At 40.6% G+C, this 26370-nt stretch overlaps 1 protein-coding gene across 1 annotated transcript in view; it reads left to right on the top strand.

The window, feature by feature from the left end:
* The window catches only part of RAB43 (RAB43, member RAS oncogene family), a 37646-nt gene that overhangs the window by 6663 nt on the left and 4613 nt on the right, over positions 1 to 26370 (top strand). The window contains exon 2 of the mRNA XM_006870475.1: positions 25395 to 25578. Coding sequence (XP_006870537.1) covers positions 25395 to 25578 — 184 coding nt within the window. The remainder of the gene's footprint in view (positions 1 to 25394; positions 25579 to 26370) is intronic.

Here is a 26370-nt window from a genome sequence, read left to right as displayed (position 1 = left end):
TGTGCCGTCGAGTCGATTCCGACTCATAGCGATCCTGTACAGGGTTTCCAAGGCTGTAAATCTTTATGGGAGCAGAACGCCTCATCTCTCTCTTGCAGAACAGCTGGTAGTTTCGAACTGCTGTCCTTGCTGTTCGCAGCCCAATTTGTAACCACTACTCTGGTAGCGTAGTGGTTACGAATCGGGCTGCGAACCTTAAGGTCAGCAGTTCGAAACTACCAGCCGCTCCGCGGTAGAAAGATGAGGCTTTCTACTCCTGTAAAGATTTACTCCCTCGGAAACCCTGTACAGGGTCGCTATGGGTAGGAACCGACTCGATGGCACTTAACAACAACAGCAACAACAACATTACCAGAGCTCCTTCCATGGGATCTTATATTGGTTCAGTTACTTGATACGAGGGAGTGGCATGGGGAATCTGGAAGCCCATTTCTCATCCTGGTGGACTAGCATACCTTAAGCAAAGTCATATCAATAATCTGTTTCCTTATTTGTAAAGGAAGACAACCAGCCATATCTGTCTTGCCTCCTCTTATCAGGGTTTTCTGTGTAAAAAAAAAAAAGCCTAAAAAGGTGGTCTGAGCAGTGGTTCTGAACCACATGGGAAGTAAAAGTTGTCATGGGAAGTAAGAGTTGAACAAGGCCCTCCTAGTTCCCCATTGTGTCCTAGGATGTGGACATGTTTTGTTTCCTGCCTGTCATTTCTGTGGTCATTAGCCTGGTTAGGTATTCTTTACCTACAGGCATTTGTACTGCGAGAGGCTAGTGCTGGAGTCCTGGTGTGGCACCATAGGATAAGCACTCAACCTCAAGGTCGGTTTGAACTGCAAGATCGGTAGTTCAAACTCACCAACTGCTCCTTGGAAACCCTATACAGGGTCTCTATGATTTGGAACCGACTCCATGGCACTTAACAACAATAACAGCAACAACAGGCCCTTGCTGATGCCTGATTCTGTGAATAAGATTGGTACTTTGGGCGGGAGAAAATCCTATAGTATAGAAGTAGTAGAGGAGTCCTGGTGTGGAGCTGTAGGGTAAGCATTGGATGGTGAACCGCAAGGTCAGCATTTCAGATCCACCAGCCGCTCCTTGGAAACCCGATACAGGGTTGCTATAAATTGGAATAGACTCAAAGGCACTTAATAACAACAGTAGTAATCAAACAACCCTCCCTCTATGTGTACTGTATTTTAACGGTTTTTACTACTTTTCTCATACATTGTTCATTCAATATATACAGTCCCCTTGTGAGAGATAATCTGGCTTTGTTAACTGTTGTCAAGTCAGTTCCAACTCATAGTGACCCTGAATAGGGTTTCTGAAGAGACTAGTGGGTTTGAACCACTGACATTGTGGTTAGCAGTCCAGTGCTTATTCTATATAGTGCCACACCAGGACTCTTTCTGGCTTTAGAGAGGAGGGAATTAAGACCCGTTTGTGGCAAAATTTCAACCAGAACTTAGCCCTTTGGGTCCTTACTACGAGGTACTTTTTTTTCATTGCTGCATTATACCTTGTACCCGCACTGACTAATCAGCCAGCCAAAAGGTGGGACAAATTTCAAATCTAAACTGTTCTATATTACTTGTATTTTGCATTTTGGTTAGCATTATGATATTGACATCCTAATTCCAGGGGCTTATTAAACTAATAAATCCTGAGTGGTGGGAAAGACCAGTGTGAACAAATAAGCCCATCTAGAATGATCTCTGAAATGTTTTACTGAACATATCAGTTTACATAGGAACAGAAACTAATCAAGTGTATTAGGTAAAAGGCCTGTCCAATCTGCTTTGATGAATTCCAGGACCATTTGTCATTAATATAGCACCTATGGTTAAGTGCTTGGCTATTAACCAGAAAGTTAGTAGTTTGAACCCACCAGCTGTTTCATGGGATTAAGATGAGGCAGTCTGCTCCCATAAAGATTTATAGCCTTGGAATCCCTCTGGGGTAGTTCTACTTTGCCCTATAGGATTGATGTAAGTAGGAGTCTACTCAAGAACAATGGGTAGTATAGTGCATCTATACCAATATAAATATGTCCTCCTGTAATGTTAGTTATAAGGAGCTCTGGTGGTATAGTGGGTTTCACATTGGGCTGTTAACCACAAGGTCAGCAGTTTGAACCCCACCACTACTCCTCAGGAGAAAAATGAGGCTATCTGCTCCTGTAAAGATTTACAGTGTCAGAAACCCAAAGTATCAGAATTAATTTAATGACTGGGTTTGGGGTTTTTTTGTTTTTTTTTTTTTTTTTAAATATTACTTGTGTTACTTTGCTTTGCAAAATTCCCTTTCCTGGACTGGAAAAAGGCAAACATAATCCTAGAAGAAGTGTATTATCATGAGTTCTTAAATCAAGATTATCATTGTTGTTTTTGTTGTTAAAAAATGTCTAGTCAGTTTCAAATCATTGCAACCCTATATAGGGTTTCCAAGGAGCGACTGGTGGGTTGAACTGCCAACCTTGTGGTTTGCCATCCAGTGCTGATCCTATAGCGCCATACCAGTAGTCTACATCAGATGATGCCACTCTGAATGTGGAATGTGACTGAAAAGTCATGTGACTGATCTTTAAAATTAATAACCTAGAGCTTCAGAGTATGTCTCCCAAATATTTCATCAGTTATGATATACTACCTATTCAGAATTGTCTTCAGAACCTGCAGCTCTTTGTTTTGGCTGGTGTTTCATGGGTGGATGTGATGATTAAAAGGAGTCAAAAGGTCATTAAAGCCAACCATAGTGTTAGCGGTTCTTTGCTAAAAATGAGATATGAATGTAAAATAACCATTTTGGCTTCCTTGAGGTTAGTGGGCTTGCCTAAGGACATCAAAGGCAGTTCCAGTTTGTTTTTGGCAGATGCAGGTTAGTGAAATAAGGGCATTGCTTTCTGAGGTGACTGTTTTTGAAAGGGACAAGATTCACCTTGATGTGATAGGTCTAGAGGGTTCTCCTCCAGCTAGCTGTATGGCCCTAAAGGGCACTTCCCCTCCTTGCATTGGCTTCCTCATCTATTAAGTGAGGGTGTTGGACCATACAATCTCTGGAGCCTTTCCTGGCTTAAGGATTCCACCGGTCTCTGAAGTTCCTTGCCAGAGGACTCTCTCCCTCCACCACTTTTAAGGATGTTTGTTGTGTTGTTGTTGAGTGTCGTCAAGTCGGTTCCAACCCATAGCGACCCTGTACAGGGTTTCCGAGGCTATAAATCTTTACAGGAGCAGAAAGCCTCATCTTTCTCCCACGGAGCAGCTGGTAGTTTTGAACTGCTGACCTTAAGTTTCGCAGCCTGATTCGTAACCACTACACTACCAGAGGATGAGAGTTTTAAAAAATTAGATTATTTAAAAATTAAAAATATTCTGTTTATTTCTAATAGAAATCTTTATTTTTATTTAATTTGTTTTTTACTCTTGGGTTAAAGTGTTTTGGTAATGTATTATTACATTAATAGTGGATGATTTCATGACCTAAAAATGGATATGGTAATCAGAATAAACTTTAGTTTGCTGACTGTGAATTATTAGTATTTGCTGTCTTTACATTATAGATGAAATTCAATCATGTAGAAAACACTTCCAATGGATATGTGGTGCTGTGGGCTAATACTCTGACTGCAAAGTCAGTTTGAACCACAAGGTTGGTGGCTCAGGCTCACCAGCTGCTCTTGGAAACCCTATACAGGGTTGCTATGGGTCCGAACCAACTCGACGGCACTTAACAACAACAAATGTATACAGTACATCAACAGATTATTGTTATCTCCTGAATGCATTGGCTCAGACAAAAATTTTCAGAGGAACATTTGTTACCTAGAAAAACAAAGGAAAGCTGTCTTCCATGTCTCCCTCTACTAATGTGGAAGTATGAGGGGGTTTCCAAAATCTCATGGAAAAATTCTGTTTTTTTTTTTTTTAAAAAAGCTATTTTTGTGAATTGAGTGATAGTTTACATGGTAGAACATTGGTTTTGCACTCAGCCTACTGCATTTTGTTTCATTGCAATGATTACAATACCCTTCTTGTGCCTCTATCCACCCCCCTTTTTTTTTTTTATGTACACAGAAACACACAGGAATAGATAATCATTTAAACAACCAAAGGGTGTATTTTGCAAATCAGCCCCCTGCCCACCAGCACACAGCCTTTCTCTTTCTTTGAGTCTAGAGTAGTCATCAGAGGCACTATCTCTCCATGCCAACATCTCTGTCTCCATCTCTAGTGTTGCTCCTTCCCTGGTTAGGATCCCATGTTTCACTCAAGCTCTTCCCTCTTCCTGGTCCCAGGGTACTCTGTTCCTGGCATGTAAGATTAGCTATTCCCCACTTTTTGTTATGTAACTTCTATCTTTACAGTTGTGACAATCACAATTAGTCATAATAGTTACTCACTATTGAATTAAAAGAATCCTATCCCCCCACTTTTTACCAGACCCATCAAGGCAAGATGAAAACTATTCAGTGGGAGTTCTACCTTCCCCTGCACACCTTGAAACTAAGCTCCCTCTTGAAAATTTATAAGCCAGGCACTTCGTACCTTTCTAGCCCCCCAATTTAGGTAACCAATGTCCATTATCGTTTAATTCCATTTTTTCCATGAACTTTTTGAAGCTCCCTTATATACATGCTTCTTCTACTCACCTTTTAAAATTCTAAATGCATGTTTAAACTTCTGTTTTGTAAATATTCACTTTAGAATCAATCACTGTCTCTTTTTTTACCTTGTAAAATGGTGGATGTACTAGTAGCAGTAGCAGCAGCATCAGAACCTGTCTAACTTCAGGGATGGTCATGAGACTAAAGATCACTAGCCCACAGCTGATCCCTCTGAGGTAGAGGTCAAGCTTACCTTTACTCTCCAGCCATTTTGTCAATTCTAACTCTAGCTATTCCTCCCATAGCACTCAACTTCTCTGCTGGGTTTGAGAACCCATTGCAGTGGCCACTTAGAACTCACAGCACCATACGTACAGTTCAGTGGCTTACTAAGGAAGGAACAGGTTACCAACTCAGGACCAGTATCAGGAAGCATGTTGGCAGTCTTCCTTCTTTAATACTGGACATTTCTCTCACTTCCTCTCAGTCTCCTCACGGTCCTGTTTTCTGTCATCAGTGACTGCCACGAGTCCCCTTCTGGATCTGTTGCTACAGCTGTGCTGTTGGGGCCCTTTTGAACTTCTTGCTGCTTTCTTTGTTACTGCTCTTGTGTTTCAGTTTTTTTTAGGAGACTCCTTGCCTCCCTTCTCTCCAATTCTTTCGTCTTTTTACTGTTGGTTCTCTTTCTGCTTCTTTCAGTCTGAAAAATCTCTGCGGAGTTGGCTATTTATATACACAAAACTCCTAGTTGATGTCAAGGTGGGAACCCAAAGTTAACCAAGCCCTTTTCTGTAGGCCTCAAGACACTTACTGCATTTGCATAGTAGACTACAACTCAATTCATTTGTATAGTATGTTTTCCAGTCCCTGCAAGGAGCATACCAATCACAGAGCAGGCTGCAACCCAGAACCAGACAAAAAGTGTCAAACCAAGTTGTTTACAATTTACCCAGGAAACGCAAATCAACCTGGACAAAAGTAGCTAACCCTCTGAGGTAGAAAACTAGGCCTTAAGAGTTTTTCCAAACAGCTGTTTTTCCTAAGAACCAAGGTAAAAGGCCCCATGGAGGAAATAATTTTACTATAAACCTGAAGATAAGGACCTTGGCACTTACTTTTACTCCCTCCTCATTGCCCCTGCCCCTAAATCTAGGATTTGAGTTCCAAAGTGTTTTAAAGTTTTCTTAAATTATACATCAGTGGTTATTTAGACTTTATTTGTTTATTTTTAAAGTTTTCATTGTGAATTGAGTGATAGTTTACATGGGAGAACATGGGTTTTGCGCTCAACAAATTGTATTTTGTTTCATTGCATTGATTATAGTCCCTTCCATGCACCATCGGTAAACAGTATTTGCCTCTACTCCCTCTTTTTTTTTTTTTTTTTGATGTACACAAAACACACAGGAATATGCAATCATTTAACCAAAGGGCACAACACCCTTGTAGTCATTCTAGGAGATGTGTTGAGTGTGTTCTGAGGCAGTAGGGATTAAATGGCCAGAGTTGATGTGGAGGCAGGGTCTGGGAGGCTGTTAGGAGGCTGCTCCTCTTTTCCGGAGATTTGATAAAAGGCTGGAGGCATAGTTGACAGCATTTGAGAAGATGAAAAAAATAGTACAAATAATAGAATTTCATTCTGTTGTATATAAGGTTGCCACAACTAATTAAAGCAACATTACTAAGGTAATGGTGAGGATTAGGTAGAAATAGCCTGGTAGATATGAAGTCCTAACAGTGTGCAATGCATCTAGTGGGTCCTTTACAGTTTGCAAAGCATTTTCACATCCAGCTTCCAACAAGCCTGGGGAAATAGAGCTAATTACTGTGTTGTTTCCATTTTACTGATGAGGAAGCTTAAACTAGCTCTAGCTCAGCTGTTGCAGGGAACTGAAGCTTGGGGGTTCCTGATTTGTCTTTCACTTTTGATTGAGAAGAGGGCCCTGCCAAAGAGCTGCATTTTAACCAGGGACAAACATTGTGTGACTCTGGATCTTGGGCAACCATGGTTAGGAATGGGAGGGAATTTGAAGTCAGGAGTCTTCCCCAGGCCTCAGAAACCCTCTGGGAACTGCTTTCAAGTCCACCTTGCTCTCACCTTACGTGGACAGTTGCTAGCATTGCACATTCTCACATTTTTCCTCTCTGTCTTGGTGCTGTTATCTGTCTCCTGTTAGTCTACAAGTGGGTGGTCTCTACCTTTCCAAAAAAATGCCATTTTTCCATGAACATTTTGAAGTCCCCTCATGTTAGAGGTTTTTGCAGCATCTTTCTATTGCTCTGAACAGTGCATCCTTTTTTTCAAGGGGTGGCGGGGGGAGTCTGTGACTGGTTTGTAATCCAGTGAGCTGAGGTTTTCCCTGGAGAAGTAAGATGCAGTAGAAGTGCCCAGGAGTCTGCCAGTGGAGTAGTCCACAAGCTTCACTTCCTGGTTTGATTTAGCACCTCCAAAGACGTGATGAAAAATAGCTCAGATACTTTTATTTGGGTCAGTCTGACCGGTTTTTAGAACTTGTCCTAAGAATTAGTTTTCCCAAGGTCTTTTTCTAATATAAAGAAGCAAGGAAATTTCCATTGCATGCTTTTTTACTCAGGAGAAGGACATTAAAGTAAAAAATCCTCTTTTGCTTCAATTAGTAGGGACAAGTGCTTGACACAGGTTCTGAAACTGAAATGGCAACAGTACTTTTAACCCAATAAACAGGATTGATTCCCCATTTGGGCAAATAGGAGTTTATTCCATAAGATCTTTGTGAATCCCTGGAAAGCTCCTTTTTAGCCTTGTCATATTTCATGTCTCTCTGCACTAGCCTGACTAGCAAGACCTGTCTTTAACTGGTTATTTGTTGAGGGCCTCCTCTGTGCCAGGCACTGTGCTAGTTTTAGATGGTACAAAGAGGAATGAGTTGGGCTCTCCCCTTGAGCTCATTCTTGTTGACAAGAAGCAGATGACTAAACCAGGAGTCACACCCTGGCAGTCCCATTCTAAAGCCATTGTGGTGGACTGCAGAGTGGTTAATTTGGTTGTTGTTTACTGAATTTGGCAGGATCTCCTTTTCTGCTGGCTACCCAGTCCGCCAACCCGTTACCTTATTGTGTCTTATGTTCCCTGCCTGCCACATAGTGATCTTTTTGTGGGACATTTGATTTTGGTGGATAACTAATAATTTGATGTGTGTTATAGAGGCAAGAGTAAAGAACCTTGCTACCATGAAGGGAAGAATAATGACTTCTGTTTGGGACTGCACAGGCCTGTGGTGTCAGAAAAACAATCCTGATATGTGGTTTTTAATTGGAGTCCTAAAGAATAGGTGGGCCATCACCATCACCAAAAGGTTAAGATGAATGCAGTAATCCTAGGAAAGGAGACAATGATGAGAATACTAATAAAGCCACAGCATGGTGTGGAGACTCAGAACAAAGGAAACTGGGAGTTGCTAGGTATGGGCTTGGAAGCGTCTATGTATAAAACTGTGGGCCATGAGACCTCCCGGGTGAAGAAGGGCCTAAGATGCAGGACTGGGGCTCTTGCTATCTTGACATCCCCACCAGACCACACCTGACCCCATTTGAAACATATAGGACTAAACCCTGCTGAAACTGGCTATCCTTTTCAGTCCTAATCGGGCCTCACCATGCCCTCTGTGTCCAGCAGATGCACTCTAGACAGAAGCAGCCTAGAGAATTTTCCCACAGGTCAGCTGTTAGACAAGAAAGCCTGACTGGGAAAGGTTTGAGAAGCTAGTGATGTGCCATATGGGAGGCAAAAAATGTGGGAGGGCTTGAATATTGTTTGTGAACAAAGTCCTTGTTGGTTTGTTCAGTGAGAGTGCAGGCAGAACACTTCGGGGGTGGGGAAATGTCGGGGTTAGGGTGGTGGTTTCCACAGGCAGGTTTTCTAAGTAGTTTAAGGCTGGCTAATGTATTCTGGGTAGTGAAAAACTCAGAGCCTCAACAGTAAGTATGCAAATGACTCAAAGGTTTGCTTTCCTAACTAATACAGGGGAGGAGGGGAGGAGGGGAGGGGGCAGGGTAACAGTTTCTAGGGGCAGAAACAACACTCATTCTTTCAACACAGATTGATTGAACACCTTCTATACTGTGCTGGTGATGGGAACATAGTAAAACAGCAGATGGACACAGCCCCTGTCCTCATAGAAACTCTAGGAGGAAGAGACAGTAAAAATGTAAAGTGTGTGTGTGATGTCATGTTAAGCAGTGGATTGCACTGCAGAAAAATAAATGGGGATTTGGGAAAGGGGGAGGATCAGGAGAGGTGACATTTGAATTTAGACTGGATTGAAGAGAAGAGGGGAGCTCTGTGAAGACCTGGGAAGGAGCCCATTTTCCATTAGAGGGAGCATGAAGGCAAAGACCTTGATAGAGAGTACCTCAGGAACAGCCAGGAAGCAAATAAGGCTGGAGTGAGGTGGGGGAGAGGAAAGTGGTAGCTGATGGAATCAGAATGTCTGGGGTCCTGTTGGCCCAGATCTTGAGGACTTGGAAGATGCCATGCAATGAAGAGGAGTTACAAATTCTTAATAATGTTTTAGAACATGCCGATTGGCTACCTTGTGGAGAATGGACTCCAGGTGTGTAAGGGTGGCATTCTAGAGACTAGTTGAGGACTTATAATCATCCTAGTGAAAGGCTAGGATGGCAGTGAGCAGAGGGTAGAGGACACAAATGCAGCTTGGTTGGCTCCATCCTTTAAAATGTAGGGACTATGGAAGATAAAGTTAAAAGATTCCTTGTTGGTAAAATATCAGTCTAGATGGTTTGTGAGGGCCCATGATTTCCTGATTGCCAGGTTTTTGCGGAAAGGCAGATGGGTATTAATTTGGGATTATACATTCCAGTCCCTTGGACATCACTGAGCCCTTCTGAACCTTCGCTGCTCATCTGTTTTAACACTGGGTTTATAGTCTCTACCTGCAAGCTCTTATGAGGTGGGTCATAGCGAGGACAGTTCTTCTTAATACATGGTTCAGGGTGATTCCTGGTTGCTATGTCTAGTCAGCTTGCCTTCCTCACCTACTTGTTTCTCAAGAAACTAACATTGCCTGATCAGACTCATTAAACTTTTCACCCAGCCTCCCTTGGGACCCTGCCTAATGGTAGCCCAGGGGCTTTGGTGGAACAGGCTGTGTTTAGGTGCCTGGGATGGGTGATGGAGGGGGAGGAGCAGCCGTGCTCTGGGGAAAGGCTCTGGTTCTGTCAAGTACTTGGGCTTTGTGTACAAAGTCTTCTCTAGGACTCCTGGCAGAACCATTTCCTACCCAAGAGCTGGAGTGGCATTTAAGAAGCATCAATCTGAGCATATCTTGTCTTGGTTTTAACTCCCCTTGAAAAGGTCATTTGCTATGAGAAGTATCCCAGATGTGTCTCAAAACTGTCCCTCCAAGGGTGGTAGAGGGGAGTATTTCATACTAGTCCCTTATCCCTACCACTGGTCAAGAGCTGATCATAGGGAGTTAACCCCCTTTTTTGGATCATGAATAAATGAGTTCTCACAGACATCCCTGCCTGAAACACAAAGCAGAAGGCAAGGCCTGGTTATGAGACCTGAGTCTGCTCACTGCTGCCACTTCCAGAGTACACGGTCAGGGATGAGATAACGTGGTGCAGCCTGAAAGCAATGTCTGACATGCATTTCTCTGCTTCAGACAGTGGATTTCCATTGCACTAAAAAGAAAATCCGCACTCTACATTGACCTACAAGATCCCGCATCCTCTGTTGGTCGCACACCTTCCACGGTCCTTTTTCAGTCTCTGTCACAATGACCTTTCTCAAACAGGTCAAACGTTTTCTATACTGTTCCCTCTGCCTGAACATGGCCTCTATGATTGACTTCTCATCCTCAGGCTTCAGCTCAAATGTCACCTACTCAGAAAACCCTTCGCTGACCACTCTAGGTCAAGTAGTTCTCTCTCTCATCCCAGTTGTTGTTGTTAAGTGCTGACCAGTGATTCCAACTCACAACGACCCTACATAGGGTTTCAGAGGCATAGGCAGTGGGTTTAAATCACTGACCGTAACGGTTAGCAGTCCAGTGTTTATCCTACAGTGCCACACCAGGACTCCCAAATAGTCTTTCTAGTTATCTTCTTAGTGCTTATTGTCCCGTTCTGAATGTATCTACTTTGTATTCTTCTTGTTTGTCTTCATTTACTAGCAAGTGAGCTCTGTCTTTGTTTCACTCTCTGCTTTATCCCCAGATCCTACAACAGCCTCAGTGACATGGCAAGAGCTCAGTACATACTGAACACGCAAAGGTACATTTTTCTTTTGTTGTTGTTGTTAAGTGCATTCGAGTTGATTGTGACTTTGAGTGAACCCATATAAAGTTTCCAGGAGTCTTGGCGTGGCGCTGTGGGTTACTGTGCTAGACTGCAAAGTCAGTTTGGACCGCAAGGTTGGTGGTTCAAGCACACCAGCTGCTCCTTGGAAATCCTATACGGTGTCACTATGTGTCAGAACCGACTTGATGGCTCTTAACAACAACAGAAGCTCTCAAAGAAGGAAAGCCTCAACTCTGCCACTTCCCACTTTCACCTGCTAGGTTGGTGGTTCTAGCTCACCAGCTGCTCCTTGGAAACCCTATACAGGGTCACTATGGGTCAGAATTGACTCCACGGCACTTAACAACAACAACAAAGAATAGGAAAGAGATAAATGGAATGAAAAGCTCAATATTCTAAAATATTCCTGCTTACTTGGAGCTTTTCTTTCAAAGTATACTTCAGGTCTTTAATAAATTAATATTGTACCCTCCTAAAATACTCAAAAAACATTGGTTTCAGGCTCCATGAAAATACAACCTTTGAACCTATAAACTGGTATCCACAGATCAATATAAAAAAATACAGTACCAAGCTACACTGGTATAGTTTCATATTTGTTGTTGTTGTTATTGTATTAAAAACTTCAAAATATACATAACACTGAAACCATACAGTTCTTGCATTAGTTTTCAGTCCACTACTAACAATTATCTGCTAGGTGTAAACATGTCTAAATAATTATAGATAAAATAAATCAATCATAAATTTCTATAAAAGATAATAAACAATACCTAGTTTAAAAAACAAAACAGTAATAAGCTATAACTCCATTGTTTCCAATTTTATGAAAATGGAACAACCTTATGGTTGTTGCTAGTCCTGAGTTCACGGTAGTAAGAATAGCCCGAGTTCCTGGTTGAAGTCAGCAATTAATCCATTCTTTAGTAGATGTCTTCTAGTACTATAGGCAAGAATTTGTTTTAGGTGCTTTTCTGTCCATTAATAAAATTAATTACCAGAAACTGACTAGTGCCACAATACTGCGTTGCAAACAGTTTTTCATAGGATCTGAGAAAGCAATTACTTCCCTTACTCAAATATGAACCATATGTAAAGTTACTCCTTAAGCATTCAGTCATGCAGGAGACAATAATCTGCTGCTGCATCATGCTGAATACTCATATTCAGCTGATCCCACAGATAGCAGGCTATGGCAAAGTTGAGTAGCACCAGGCTTTTTGTCTTTAAAATCTGACTTTTTCTTCTTCTGTTTCAATGACTGAAGTTTCTCTTCTATAACGCTGTAGCCCCACTGTTCTGCAATCAGGCAGCCAACTACTTTTTTGTCATTAAAAATAAAGAGAAGTGTTTTAGTTTTGGAATAGCACGTTAGTGGGGCCTGTTGGAAACCTAAATCATTATCAATTACCTCTCTAATTTCGTCAGCCTTTTCCAAGTGTGCCCATTTTAAAATTGGGTTGTTTGTCTTTTTCTTTTAGAGGTGTTGTTGTTGTTGTTGTTGTTAAGTGCCATCGGATCAGTTCAGATTCATAGAGACCTTGTATAGTATTTCCTAGGAGCAGCTGGTGAGTTTGAACTTCAGACCTTCTGATTCTAACTGACTCTGAGGTCGAGTGCTTCTCCTACAGTGCCACATCAGGACTCCAGAGGTGCTGTACTTTTCTATAAATTTTATATATTAGTCCCTTATCCGATACTTTGTTGCAAAAAAAATTCAGTCTGTAGGCTCCCTTTTTGCTCTTTTGGCAAAATCTTTTGTAGTACTTAAGTTCCTAATTTTTAGGAGGTCCCAGTCATCTATTTTGTCTTCTGCTGTTTGTGTGTTTTTTGGAATGTTTGATAGTGTATGTACGCCATGTATTGTTGTTGTTAGGTGCCATGGAGTCGGTTCTGACTCATAGCGACCCTGTACAGGGTTTCCAAGGCTGTAAATCTTTACAGGAGCAGAAAACCTCATCTTTCTCCAGCAGAATTTGTCCGTATTTTTTCATTGATGATCTTTATAGTTCTAGGTGTTACATTTAGGTCTTTAATCCATATTGTTTGTTTTTGTATATAATGTGAGATATGAGTCTTGTTTCATTCTTCTGCAAATGGCTATCCAGTTTTGCCAGTACCGTTTCTGGAAGAGATGATCTCTTCCCCATTGAAATGTGTTTTGGCCCTTTGCCAAAGATCAGTTGACTCTATGTGGGTAGAATTTCTTCTGCGTTCTCAAGTCTGTTTTACTGGTCTATGTATCTTTCATTGTACCAGTAACCAGGCTGCTTTGATCACTGTGACTGTATGGTAAATTTTTAGATCAGGGAGTAAGAGGCCTCCAAATTTGTTCTTCTTAAGCAGTTCTTTGCTTATCTGAGGTGTCCTTCCTTTCTATATAAAGTTTGTGATCATTTATTCCATGTCTTTAAAAAATGATGTTGGAATCTGGATTGGGATTATGTTATATCTATAGATAGCTTTGGGTAGTATTGATATTTTCATAATGCCTTCCTATCCATGAGAATAGTATATTCTTCCATTTCTGTAAATCTCTTTTAGTTTCTTGTAGTAGTGTTTTTTGTATAGGTCTTTTATTTCTCTGGTTAGATTTTTTTCTAAGTATTTCACTTTTTGGATGACTATTGCAAATGGTATTGTTTTCCTAACTTCCTTTTTAAAGCTGTCTGTATTAGTATAGAGGAATCCAACTGATTTTTATATATTAATATTTTACCCTGCTGCTTTGCTGAATCTTTCAATGAATTCCAATAATTTTCTTGCTGATTCTTTGAGATTGTCTATATTTAGGAATGTATCATCTGCAAATAAGAGTTTTATTACTTCTTTGCAAATTTGTTGTTGTTAAGTGCCGTTGAGTAGGTTCTGACCCATAGTGGCCCCATATAGGGTTTCTGAGGGGTGGCTGGTGAGCCTGAACTGCTGACCTTGTGGTTCAAACTGACTTTGGAGTCCAGTGCATTAATCCACAGGGCCACAGTATTTTATGTCCTTTTCGCTTTCAGTAAGCATAGTTGTATCATCTGCATATTGCAGGTTGTTAATGATCTTCCTCCAATCCTGATGCCACATTCTTCTTCCTATAAATCAGTTTCTCAGATTATTTGCTCAGCATACAGACTGAATAAATATGGTGAAAGAATACAACAGTGGCAAACACCTTTTCTGAGTTTAACCCATTCACTGCCCCCTTTTTCCGTTCAAACAACTGTTGGTCTATGTACAGGTTCCTCATGAGCACAATTAAGTGTTTCGGAATACTCAGTCTCTCAGCCAGAACTATAAGGCAAGAAAGGGAAATTAAACATCCAAATTGGCAAATTCACCATACTTACTCAATATTGTGTTGATGTCGAGTCAGTTGTGACACATAGTGACCCTGTGTACAACAGAACACAACACTGCCTGGTCCTGGGCTCTCCTTATTGCTGCTACGCTTCAGCCTGTTGTTGCTGCCACAGTACCGATACATCTCATTGGCCCTCGGCTTTACCAATCATGCTGTCCTTCTCCAGGGACGTGATCCAACTGATTTGTCGGGAGACACATATGATATGAAGTCTGGCCATTTTGGCTCCTAAGGAGCATTGTGGTTTTCAATCTTCTAACACAGATTTGTTTGTTCTTCTAGGTAGTTCATGATACCTTTACCATTCTTCACTAATACCGTAATTCAAATGCATTAATTCTTCTACAGTCTTCTTTATTTATAGTCCAACCTTCATCTGAATATGAGGTTATTTGCAAATACCATGGCTTGGGTCAGGCATATTTTAGTCTTCAAACTGACATCTTTGCTCTTGAACACTTTAAAGAGGTCTTGTGCAGCTGTTTTGCCTAATGCAATACGTTGTTTGATTTCTTGACTGCTACTTCCATGAGTGTTGATGGTTGATCCAAGCAAAATGAAGTCTTTGACAACTTCAATCTTTTCTCCATTTTATTATGATATTATTTATTGGTCTAGTTGTGAGGACTTTTGTTTTCTTTACATTGAGGTGCACCCATGCTGAAGGCTATGGTCTTTGGTCTTCATCACTAAGTATTTTAAGTCCTTCTAGCTTTCAGCAATCACGGTTGTATCATCTGTATATTGCAGGTTGTTAATGATTCTTCCTCTTACCCAAATGCCATGATAAAGGGCATCCTTGTTCCTTGTCCACCTCAAGGGCTGAGTATACATAGTAAATTTCAGTGGTGGTCACATTAAGCTCCTTCTTGATGTTACCTTTCAAGAAGTCTTTGACAGACTGGGTGTTTTCTTCCTGGTCTTGTGCTTCCTTGGTTCCTTCCTTCAGGAGCTCCAAAAGGTCACCCAGTCTGGTGTGACTCTCCTTTTCTGGGTCTCCAGAGCTCTTTTATTTCCAGATTAATCCAGCCCCTCTGATGTGTCCAGTTCCATGGACATGTTGCCTAGTGTGGGTCCTGGCACTCTCGGATCAGCCACCGGTGTGCTAATCAGTATGCATGTCCCTCAATCTGCAACTCCCTCAGCTGCTGCCACCACAGTTTACCCATACATTTCTTACACGTGTTATTTGCATCTTCTCCCTATTTTCTTTTGTTAGATTTGCCAATGATTTGTCAGTTTTAATAATCCTTTCAAAGGACCAGCTTCTTGCTTGTTGATTCTTTCTGTTGTTTTTCTGTTTTCTAATTCACTTATTTCTGCTTTCATTTTTATTATTTCTTTTCTTCTGGTGACTGTAGGCTCACTTTACTGGTTTTCTTCTAATTGTTGGAGGTGTTGTGTAAATGTGTTGGTTTTGGTTCTTTCTTTTCTTTGGATGTATGTGTTGATTGCTATAAATTGCCCTCTAAGCACTGCTTTTGCTGTGTCCCAGAGGTTTTGGTATATTGTGTTTTTATTCTCATTTACTTTACAAAAGTTTATTTGTTCTATTAACTAGTGGCTTTTAAGCAGTATGTTTTTTTAGTTTCCATGTATTTGATTTTGTTGCCTTGATCTTTCTATTGGTGATTTCTAATTTTATAGCATTGTGATCTGAGAAGATGCTTTGTAGTATCTTAATTTTTTTTCAAAATTTATTGTGACTTGTGTTGTGGCCTAACACAGGGTCTATTTTGGAGAATGTTCCATGTGTACTGTAAAAGAATGTGTATTGTTCTGTTGTTGGGTTGAGTGCTCTGTATAAACCTATGAGGTCAAGCTGATTGTGTTGTTTAGTTCCTCTGTGTTTTTGTTGAGTTTCTTTCTAGTTATTAGGTCTTTTTTCGAAAGTGGTGTATTAAAATCTCCCACTATTAAGAGTTTATGTATTTTGAGCTCTTTTGCTATATATATAATCATGATAAAATTTTATTAGAACAATGACTTCTTAATTGCAAATATAATTTTTAAACAACATAAAAGATGACCATGTACATGGACATCACCAGAGGGAATACACAGAAGTCAAATTGACTAAATGTGTGGGAAGAGATGGTAGAAAAGGTCCATAACAGCAGCTAAAACGAGACCAGGGGTAGACTGCAACAGACCATCAATTGCTCATATGTAAGTTCAGGCTGAAGCTGAAGAAGATGAAAACAAATCCACAAAAGCCGATATATGACCTTGAACATATCCAACCTGAATTTAGATATCTTCTCAAGAACAGATTTGTTGCATTGGGCACTAATAACTGAAAACCAGATGATTTGTGGGATGACATTAAGAACATCATACAGGAAGAAAGCAAGAGATCATTAAGAAGACAAGAAAGAAGGAAAAGACTAAAATGGATGTCACAAGAGACTCTAAACTTGCTCTTCAGTGTAAGAGATGCTAAAGTAAATGGAAAACATGAAGTATAAGAGCTGAACAGAGAATTTCAAAGGGCAGCTAGAGAAGACAGAGTCAAATATTATAATGAAATGTGCAAAGATGTGGTGTTAGAAAACCAAAAGGGAAAAACACACTCAGCATTTCTCAAGCTGAGGTAACTGAAGAAGAAATTTAGCCTCAACTTGCAATATTGAAGGATTCTGTGCGCAAAATATTGAATGATGCAGAAGGCATCAAAAGAAAATGGAAGGAATACCCAGTGTGTCACTGTACCAAAAAGAAATGGTCAATGTTCAACCATTTCAAGAGGTCAAGAACCAATGATACTGAAGGAAGGAGTCCAGAGTGCACTGAAGGCATTGCCAAAAAACAAGGTTCCAGGAATTGATGGAATACAAATAGAAATCTTTTAACAAACTGATGCAGGACTGGATGCACTCACTCATGTAAGCCAAGAAATTTAGAAGACAGCTCCCTGGCCAGCTGATTAGAAGAGATCGTATTTGGGCCCATTCCTAAGAGAGATGACCCAACAGAATGCGGAAACCATCGGCTAATATCATTGATATTGCATGCAATTAAATTTTTGTTAAAGATAATTTAAAATGACTGCAAACATACTTTGACAGGGATCTGTCAAAGGTTCAAGCTGGATTCAGATGAGGTCGTGAAACAAGGGCTATATTTGCTGATATCAGAAGGATCTTGATTGAAAGTAGAGAATACCAGAAAGATGCTTACCTGCGATTTATTGACTACACTAAAGTTTTCAATTGTGTGGGTAATGACAAATTATGGACAGTATTGCAGAAAATGAGTATTCCAGAACACTTAACTGTGCTCCTGAGGAACCTGTACACACACCAAGAGGCAGTTGTTTGAACAGAACAAGTGAACACTGAATGGTTTAAAATTAAAGTTGTGCACCAGAGTTGTACTCTTTCACAATACTTACTCAATCTGTATGCTGAGCAAATAATCCGAGAAGCTAGATTATGCAAAGAATAATGTGGCCTTAGGGATTGGAGGAAGTCTCATTAACAATCTGCGATATGCAGTGATACAACTTTGCTTGCTGAAAGTGAAGAGGACTTAAAATACTTAACTGATGAAGATCAAACACCACAGCTTTTGATAGGAGTTGCACCTCAGTGTAAAGAAAACCAGAATCTTCACCATTGGACCAATAAATAACATCAAGATAAATGGAGAAAAGATTGAAGTTGTCTACAACTTCATTTTTCTTGGATCAACCATGAACACTCATGGAAGCTGCAGTCATGAAACTAAAAGATATATCGCATTAGGCAAATGAAAGTGTTCAAGAACAGAGATGTCAGTTTGAGGACTAAGGTGCACCTGATCCAAGTCATGGTATTTTCAGTAGCTTCATATGCATGTGAAAATCGGACAGTGAATAAGCAAGACTAAGACTGTAGAAGACGAGAGGCATTTGATTTATGGTGTTTGAAGAGAATATTAAAATTGCCATGGACTGCCAAAAAACCAAACAAATATGTGCTGGAAAAAGTGCAGCCAGAATGCTCCCTAGAAGCCAGGATTGCCAGAATTTTTCCTTATACTTCAGATATATTATCAGGTATTATCAATCCCTGGAGAAGGACATCATGCTTGGTAAAGTGGAGAGTCAGGGAAAAGGAGGAAGACCCCCAAAGAGATGGACTGGCAATGTGGCAGCAGCAATGCACTTAAGTGTTCCAAAGGTTGTGAGGTTTGTACAGTACTGGCAGTGCATCGTTCTGTTGTGCATAGGACGCTATGAGTTGGTACTGACTCGTTGGCACCTAAAAACAACAAAAATGTTGTTATGTTCATAGGCATCATCTGTGTCCTAGTGGGTGCGATAGAGATTGGAAGTGTGTGTGCAGTTTCTTTTTTTGCTGTTTGTTTAGCTATAGTTCAGAGTGGGTTTTCCTGATATTTGCTACTGATTATCAGGCGGTACAGAAGTGAGTAGTGGTGCTTGCCTAGTGTGTGGAGCCACAGGAAGTTTGAATACGACTAGATCGTATTGATACATTTGCTGTCTTCCAAAAAGAAACCATAGCAAAAAAGAAAATGCACCTTCAGACATGATGTATGCCTGCCGCCCATCCCCAAGCAGAGCAGACTGGGTGGTTTATGAGTTAGTGCCACTGGATGCTGTTTGTGCAAGGGCAAGGGCAGTCCATGTTCCCAGGCACCAGCAGGGCATGGGGAACCAGGAAGAACTGCACCCCCCTTACCACACCCTCCAATGTGTATCTTGTGCCTCCAGACCACATTGTTGATCGACAGTCACCTGCAAAAGCTCAAGATGGTTATACTGTGTGTAAGTCAGCAGACAGCTCAGCTCTCTCCCCTCTGTCCACTCCTGCTCAGTTTCCTCATCCAGTCAGCACTCAGTTCACCTCTGGTGTGGTGCTGTAGGATAAGCACTGGACTGTTAACTACAAGGTCAGCAGTTCAAACCCACCAGCCTCTCCTCAGAAACCCTGTATAGGGTCGTTGTGAATCAGAACCCACTCAATAGCAACCTTTTTCTCTGGAAGCTCAAGGCTTCAGGGTTACCATCTGTATATATTTCAGTTGGTCTGTTTCCTTGTTGCAGAGGGTCTGTTCAGTGCCTTTACCTAGTCTGCCAGCTTGCCTGGGAAGTCCAACTCTGCTTTTTCTCCTTCTCTCCCTCTATTTCTGGGGAGTTGTTAAGTGCCGTCGAGTCGGTTTCTACTCATAGCAACCTTGTATAGGGTTTCCAAGAAACAATTGGTGGGTTTGAACTGCTGACCTTGCAGTTAGAAGTCCAGCACTTATCCTACAATGCTACAGACTATTTACCAATCATGGTAAGGGCCTGGTGGTGGTGGTTATGTGCCGATGAGTTGTTTCTGACTCATAGCGACCCTACATGGGGTTTCCAAGGCTGTGAATCTTTACAGGAGCAGAAAGCCTCATCTTTCTCTGGCAGAACTGCTGGTAGTTTAGAACTGCTGACTGAACTTAGCAGTTCATAACCACTGTACTACCAGGGCCTAGTTTACACAAAAATATCTATGCCATTGCTGCCCAAATTTTACCAATTGGTACGTTAATCAGTAGTCATTTTATAGCTATCCTGTTAGTATAAAATTTTGTCAAAGGTAGACATATATACATGGTTTAATGAGTCCATTGGTTCTAAGAGACTTAGTGCAAAAGGTCTCTGATATTTCCACCCCAATCTCCATTCCTCTTTCAACTCTTTTCAGTTGATATGATTTTCCTTTTTTGTATGCTTGTATTTCTACTTCATGCTTTCTTCAATTATAGGCATAATCTATTGACATCCTTCTTTGAAAGATGAGGGTTTAATTAGCTGGTTTAGCACTACAGTGGTGCTCTTTACACACATATATATATAATGTGTGTAGGTTCTACATGAGCACAATGAAGTGTTCTGGAATTTCCATTTTTTGCAATGTTTTTTGTGGTTTGTTATGATACACACAGTTGAATGCATTTGCATAGTCAGTGAAACACAAGTAAATATCTTTCTGGTATTTTCTACTCTCAGCCAAGATCCATCTGACATCAGCAATGATATTCCTCATGCCTTGTCAATTTCTGAATTCAGCTTGAATTTCTGGCATCTCCCAGTCAATGTACAATTATCTCTAGCCAAATTTTACTTGTTTGTGATATTAATGATATTGTTTGATCATTTGTGTATTGTGTAGGGTCACTTTTATTTGGAATGGGCATGTGTATGGATCTCTTCCAGTTGGTTGGCCAGGTAGCTGTCTTCCACATTTCTTGGCATACACTAGTGAGTGCTTTCAGCACTACATCAGTTGGTTGAAACATTTCGATTAGTATTCCGTCAATTCCTGGAGACTTGTGTACCTCTGACTTCTTTCATTGTCTTTGGTTCTTCATTATATGCTACCTCTTGGAATGACTGACTGTTGACCAATTCTTTTTGGTACAGTGACTTTGTATTCCTTTTACCATCGTTTGGTGCTTCCTGCGTCGTTCAATATTTTACCCATGTTGTTGTTGTTGTTAGGTGCTGTTGAGTCATTTCCAACTCATAGTGAACCTATGCACAACAGAACAACACACTGATCATTCTTACGTCATTCTTAACAATTGTTGGTATGTTTGAGCCCATTGTTAATGCAAGTCGAGGCTTGAATTTGATTTTTAGTTCTTTCAGCTTGAGAAATACCTAGTATGTTTTTCCCTGTTGACTTCCTAATTCCAGGTCTTTGCACATTTCATTATAATATTCGGCTCTGTCTTCTTGAGCTGTTCTTTGACATTTTCTGTTCACCTCTTGTATCTCATCATTTCTTCCACTCGCTGTAGGTACTATATGTTCAAGAGCAACCCTCAGTTTCTTCTGACATCCACTTTGGTCTTTTCTTTCTTTCTTGTCTTTTTAGTGATCTTTTGATGTTCTTGATGCCATCCCACAACTACTCTGGTCTTTGGTCATTAGTGTTTAATGTGTCAAATCTGTTCTTGAGATAGTTTCTGAATTAAGGTGTGATACCTTACTCAAAGTTCTCGTGGACTTGTTTTCATTTTCTTTGGCTTCAGCTTGAATTTGCATATGAGCATATGTCAGTTTGTTTCACAATGTACCCCTGACCTTGTTTTGTCTGATGACATTGAACTTTTTTATCGACTTTTTCCAGAGATGTAGGCTATTCGACTCCTGTGTATTCCATCTAGTGAGGTCCACCTGTATAGTCACCGTATATGTTGTTGAAAAACAATATGAATGTGAGTCATTGGTCTTATAAAACTCTTATCATCTTATTTCTATCAAGGCCATATTTTCCAACTTCAGTGCCTTCTCTTTATTTCCAACTTTTGCATTACAGTCACCAGTAATTATCAGTTATATGTCTTGATTGCATGTTTGATCAATTTCAGACTGAAGAAGTTGGTTGAATTCTTCAGTTTCTTCATCATTAGCTTTGGTGGTTGATTTGTAAATTTGAATAACAGTAGTATTAGTGGGTCATCCTTGTACGCATATAGATACTATCCTATAATAGACAGCATTGTACTTCAAGGTAGACCTTGAAATATTGTCTTTGACAATGAATGTGACACCATTCTTGAATTTGTCATTCCTGGCATGGTAAACCATATGATTGTCAGATACAAAATGGCCAGTACCTGTCAATTTTAGCTCACTAATGCCTAGGATTTTGTTTTTGATGCATTCCATTTCATATTTTAAGACTTTCTATTTTCCTAGATTCATACTTTATACATACCGTGCCTTGATTATTAATGGATGTTTCAAGCCATTGTTTTTTTTTTTTTTTGGTTTGTTTGTTTGTTTTCTAATTTTCAGACATGCCCCACCAGCAAATGAAGGTCCTGAAAGCTTTGCTTTCTTCACATAATTGAGGCAAACTCTACTTTGGGGATGCAGGTCTTCCTCAGTCATATTTTGAGTGACTTTCAACCTGAAGGAATCATCTCTTGGCACTAGATCCATCAGACCATGTTTTGCTGCTATTCCTAAGGTTTTCAGTAGCTAACCTCTCAGAAATGAACCACCTACTCTTAGTCTGGAAGGTTTGCTGAAACCTGTCCACCATGGGTGACCCTCCTGGTATTTAAAACATTGGTTTCATAGCTATCAGTAGCACTGCAACATGCAAGCCACCGCAGTACGACAATCTGACAATCATATCCATATTGATTTGTGTTTGTCTACATATGTGTCTACTTGCTGTATCAATTACTGAGAGAGGGGTGTTAAAATCTACCACACATTGCAGATTTATTTGTTTCTGCCTTAATTTATATCAGTTTTTACTTAAAATTAATATTCAGAACTATCATTAAAGTTTCAAAAAAACATAACGATATATATTAAGGATAGGGAGCTCTGGTAGCATAGTGGTTACGAATCGGGCTGCGAACCTTAAGGTCAGCGGTTCGAAACTACCAGCCGTTCCGCGGGAGAAAGATGAGGCTTTCTACTCCCGTAAGGATTTACACCCTCGGAAACCCTGTACAGGGTCGCTATGGGTCGGAACCGACTCAACGGCACTTAACAACAACAACATATATTAAGGATGGCTGTTCTCTAGGTTTTCCTAGATCGATACTTCCTAGGTTTCCCAAAAAAATTCTCATAGGTAGCCCTTGCTACCCTGTAAGAATGAGCCAGGTACATTGTCATATAGGGAAAAATTCCTCAGTGCAGATTTCCTGTTTTTTTTCCTCACCATTACAGTTTTCTTAAAGCTTCTTTATAGTAAGCCCCCATGGTGTTCAAGAAATTCTTTCAGGAGTGCTTCTTTGAAGTCCCCAAATCAGTGGTTATAAGCTTCTGATCTGACCTCTCAGCCTTGATCCCTTTGGGAACTACTGTTTTGATTGGACCTTGCTCTCTGGATCATATTGGTAAATTAAAAACTCATCCCTGGTCACAATTAATTCCATAATAAACGTCTTCATCAGCTTTAATCTAGTTTAAAAGACTGATGGAAAAATCAGCTCTTTGAGCTAACTGATCTTCCTGCAATGCTTTTTGGCACCCATCCAGAAGAAAGCTAGCTGAGGCCAAGATGTTTGCTTTAAATTAAAAATGATGAACCATGTGAGATTCCAATTTTAGTAGTTATTGCATCAGTGGTAATACTATGGTCTTCCACTGGTTTATGGATTTCAGCCATAGTTTCTTCATTTGGTGAAATTAGCAGTCATTATTTATACTTTACAGTCAATTATCTTATAAGGAAATTACAGAAAGAAAGAAAATTTACCAACTATTTACCATTCCTGGTGCTTCTGATTTCTTTCGTAGATCTGAGTTTTCATCTAGTGTCATTACCCTTTAGCCTAGAGTTTAATGTTTAACATTTCTTGTAGTACAGGTCTTCTAATGAGATTCTCTCCACTTCTGTTTATCTGAAAGATCCTCCTTTTTAAAAAATTAAGAATACCCTCATATTTGAAGGATGTTTTTGCTGGATACAGACTTGGGTTTTGAAAAGTTTGCGTGAGATGGGTACCAAAACATCTCATGCAAGAGCATAAACAGAAGCATTTGGACATCTGCAAGCAAAATTTGGACTGATAACTTGAAGGACAGTAAATCCATTGAAGATTTGAAGTTTCTTTAAAACAATCATTACTGGTGATGAGACATGGATTCATCACTAGGAGCCTAGAGTAAACAGTAGAGTATGGAATGAAAACATTCTTAATCGCTGATCAGGAAAAAGTTGAAAAGTCAGCCTTCAGCTGGAAAACTGATGCTAACAGTTTTCTGGGATTCTCAAGGGCCAGTATTGGAACACTTAAGAAAAAGATTCAGCAATCAACATTGCTTTTTATAGTGAGATGCTCACTGAAGAACTGAAGCCTAAACTTCTGATTAAATGCAGAGGACTGCTATCCAAGAGCGCTGTGATCTTGTGTGACAATGCACATGTATCTTCACACCTCTGCCCACACTGTTGATACGCTACAGAAACTTAGTTTTCTGAAAGCATCCCTTTGAGGATGAAGATTCACCACCAGTGAAGAAGTGAAGACAGTGATGCATTCATGGCTCACAGCTTAGCCTAAAACATTTTTCAATAAAGGAATATGAAAGCTTGTTAACAGATGAACAAAGTGTATTGAAAAGCAAGGAGATTATGTTGAAAAATGATTAAAATAAAAAGCTGATTAAAATAAATTCCACAGTGTGGATAATTTTGGACTCACCTTCATACTTTAAGTGAAAATTTACATATCTACTTCACATTTCTGCCTCCTCAGCTCAGTGGGACCAGTTTGCTCTGCTTGGATTCTAGCCCACTGTCCTGTGGTCAGGAAATTGTCCCCAGGTAGAGAGGTTCATTGCATGGGTTTTATTTCAGGGATTACAATTTTTTAACTACTTTCTAAAAACAGAAACCTCATGTATTTTTCTCCAGTCTTACAGTTATTTAAGGAGCTCTGGTAGCGTAGTGGTTACGAATCGGGCTGCGAACCTTAAGGTCAGCGGTTTGAAACTACCAGCTGCTCCGCGGGAGAAAGATCAGGCTTTCTACGTCGCTATGGGTCGGAACCGACTCAACAGCACTTAACAACAACAGTTATTTAAGGAGGAAGGGCTGGTCTACTACTAATTACTCTACTGTAGTTGGATGCTGCTCCCAGAGCCTTCTGAAGACTTGCTCAAATCAAGATAGAAAACCCAAATGATGGAGGAGCTCTTAGACTTACCAGGCAAAGAAGGGCAGGGACCTGGACCAGGACATAGCCAATATAGTAGCAGGCTTGGAGTCAGCTCATCAGATTGGGCTAGCCCAGTGTTGAAGAGTGTTTAGGGAACCTACAAAGGACCCTGGTCAGGTACTCTTACTGCTGTAGTTCAGAATGCATGTCTTACTATCTATCGCTGCTCCTGCTTCTGCCCTGGCCTTTCCCTGAATATTCTAGAAGGCAGAGACAAGGGCTGCCTACCTTCCCTTTGTGTCCTCCCTCCCCTCTCAAAGTTGGAGCACTGAGGTGCCTTCTAAGGCCTTCACTTTGTCTACCTTTTAGCCTCTCCTATGTGATTCTTGGCAAGTGCTGGGCTGGTAGCCTGCCTAATGAAACCACTGCTTCAGGCTTGGGTTTATGGGATTGAACTCCCTGTCTCCTTTGTTTGAGCCTGCATTGACAAGCTCACTGGCGACTTCTTTTTTCCTTTAGCTGCAGATCTGGGACACGGCAGGACAGGAGAGGTTCCGCACGATCACCCAGAGTTACTATCGCAGTGCCAATGGAGCCATCCTTGCCTATGACATTACCAAGAGGAGCTCCTTCCTGTCGGTTCCCCACTGGATTGAGGATGTGAGGAAGTATGCAGGTTCCAATATCGTACAGCTGCTGATTGGTGAGTTTGGAGGGATAGAGGGCGGGAGGAGAGGGTGCTGTGAAAGAGTTGGGGTTGAAAGAGTGCTTTGGGACCATGAATCTTGTCTTTCTGTCTTTCACTCTCTTTTATTGTGGTAAAACTTATATAACAAAGTATTTGCTATTTCCATCATTTTGCCATGCACAGTTCAGTAACATTATCTACGTTCACCATGGTTTGCAACTATTCTGTTTCCAAATTTTTTTCATCATAGGCGCTCAGTGCCCCCTAAAGCAATGACTCCCATTTTCTTTATTCCTCCTAAAACCACTAATGAACTCTGATCTCTATACATTTACCTATTGTACATATTTCATATAAGTAGGATCATACCAGATTTGTCATGTTTTCAAGGGTCATTCATGTCATAGCATGTATCAGGACTTCATTCCTTCAGTTTGAATATAATGTGTAGATTTTGAGCCTGGGGGCCTGAACAGGATGGCACCTGGTTCCACATGGCCTTGAACCAGCCTGCCGTCTGATCAAGGCAGGAAAGCATGAGTCAGGAACTACATACCCTGGCAGAAGATGGGCTCTACCTTCCCTGACCTAACTATATCCTTTTACAAGGAAATTAAAAGCAATGCAGAAATGTTATTGTGAAGCATTTATTTCATACAAATAAAAAAGGAGGGGAACAAACAAGATGGCGGATCGGGTGGAGGTATAGCAGAGAGCTCCGCCTACAACAACACAGAATACCCAAACAAGCAGCCTCAGGGGCTGGTCCCAGAACTCTGAACCGCATATAAAGGAATACTTAGAAGG

The sequence above is a fragment of the Chrysochloris asiatica genome, unplaced genomic scaffold, assembly GCF_000296735.1.
Source record: "Chrysochloris asiatica unplaced genomic scaffold, ChrAsi1.0 scaffold00142, whole genome shotgun sequence".
Taxonomy (NCBI): Eukaryota; Metazoa; Chordata; class Mammalia; order Afrosoricida; family Chrysochloridae; genus Chrysochloris; species Chrysochloris asiatica.
The sequence above is the reverse complement of the archived record's forward strand: the minus strand, read 5'-3'. Positions and strand labels throughout refer to the sequence as shown.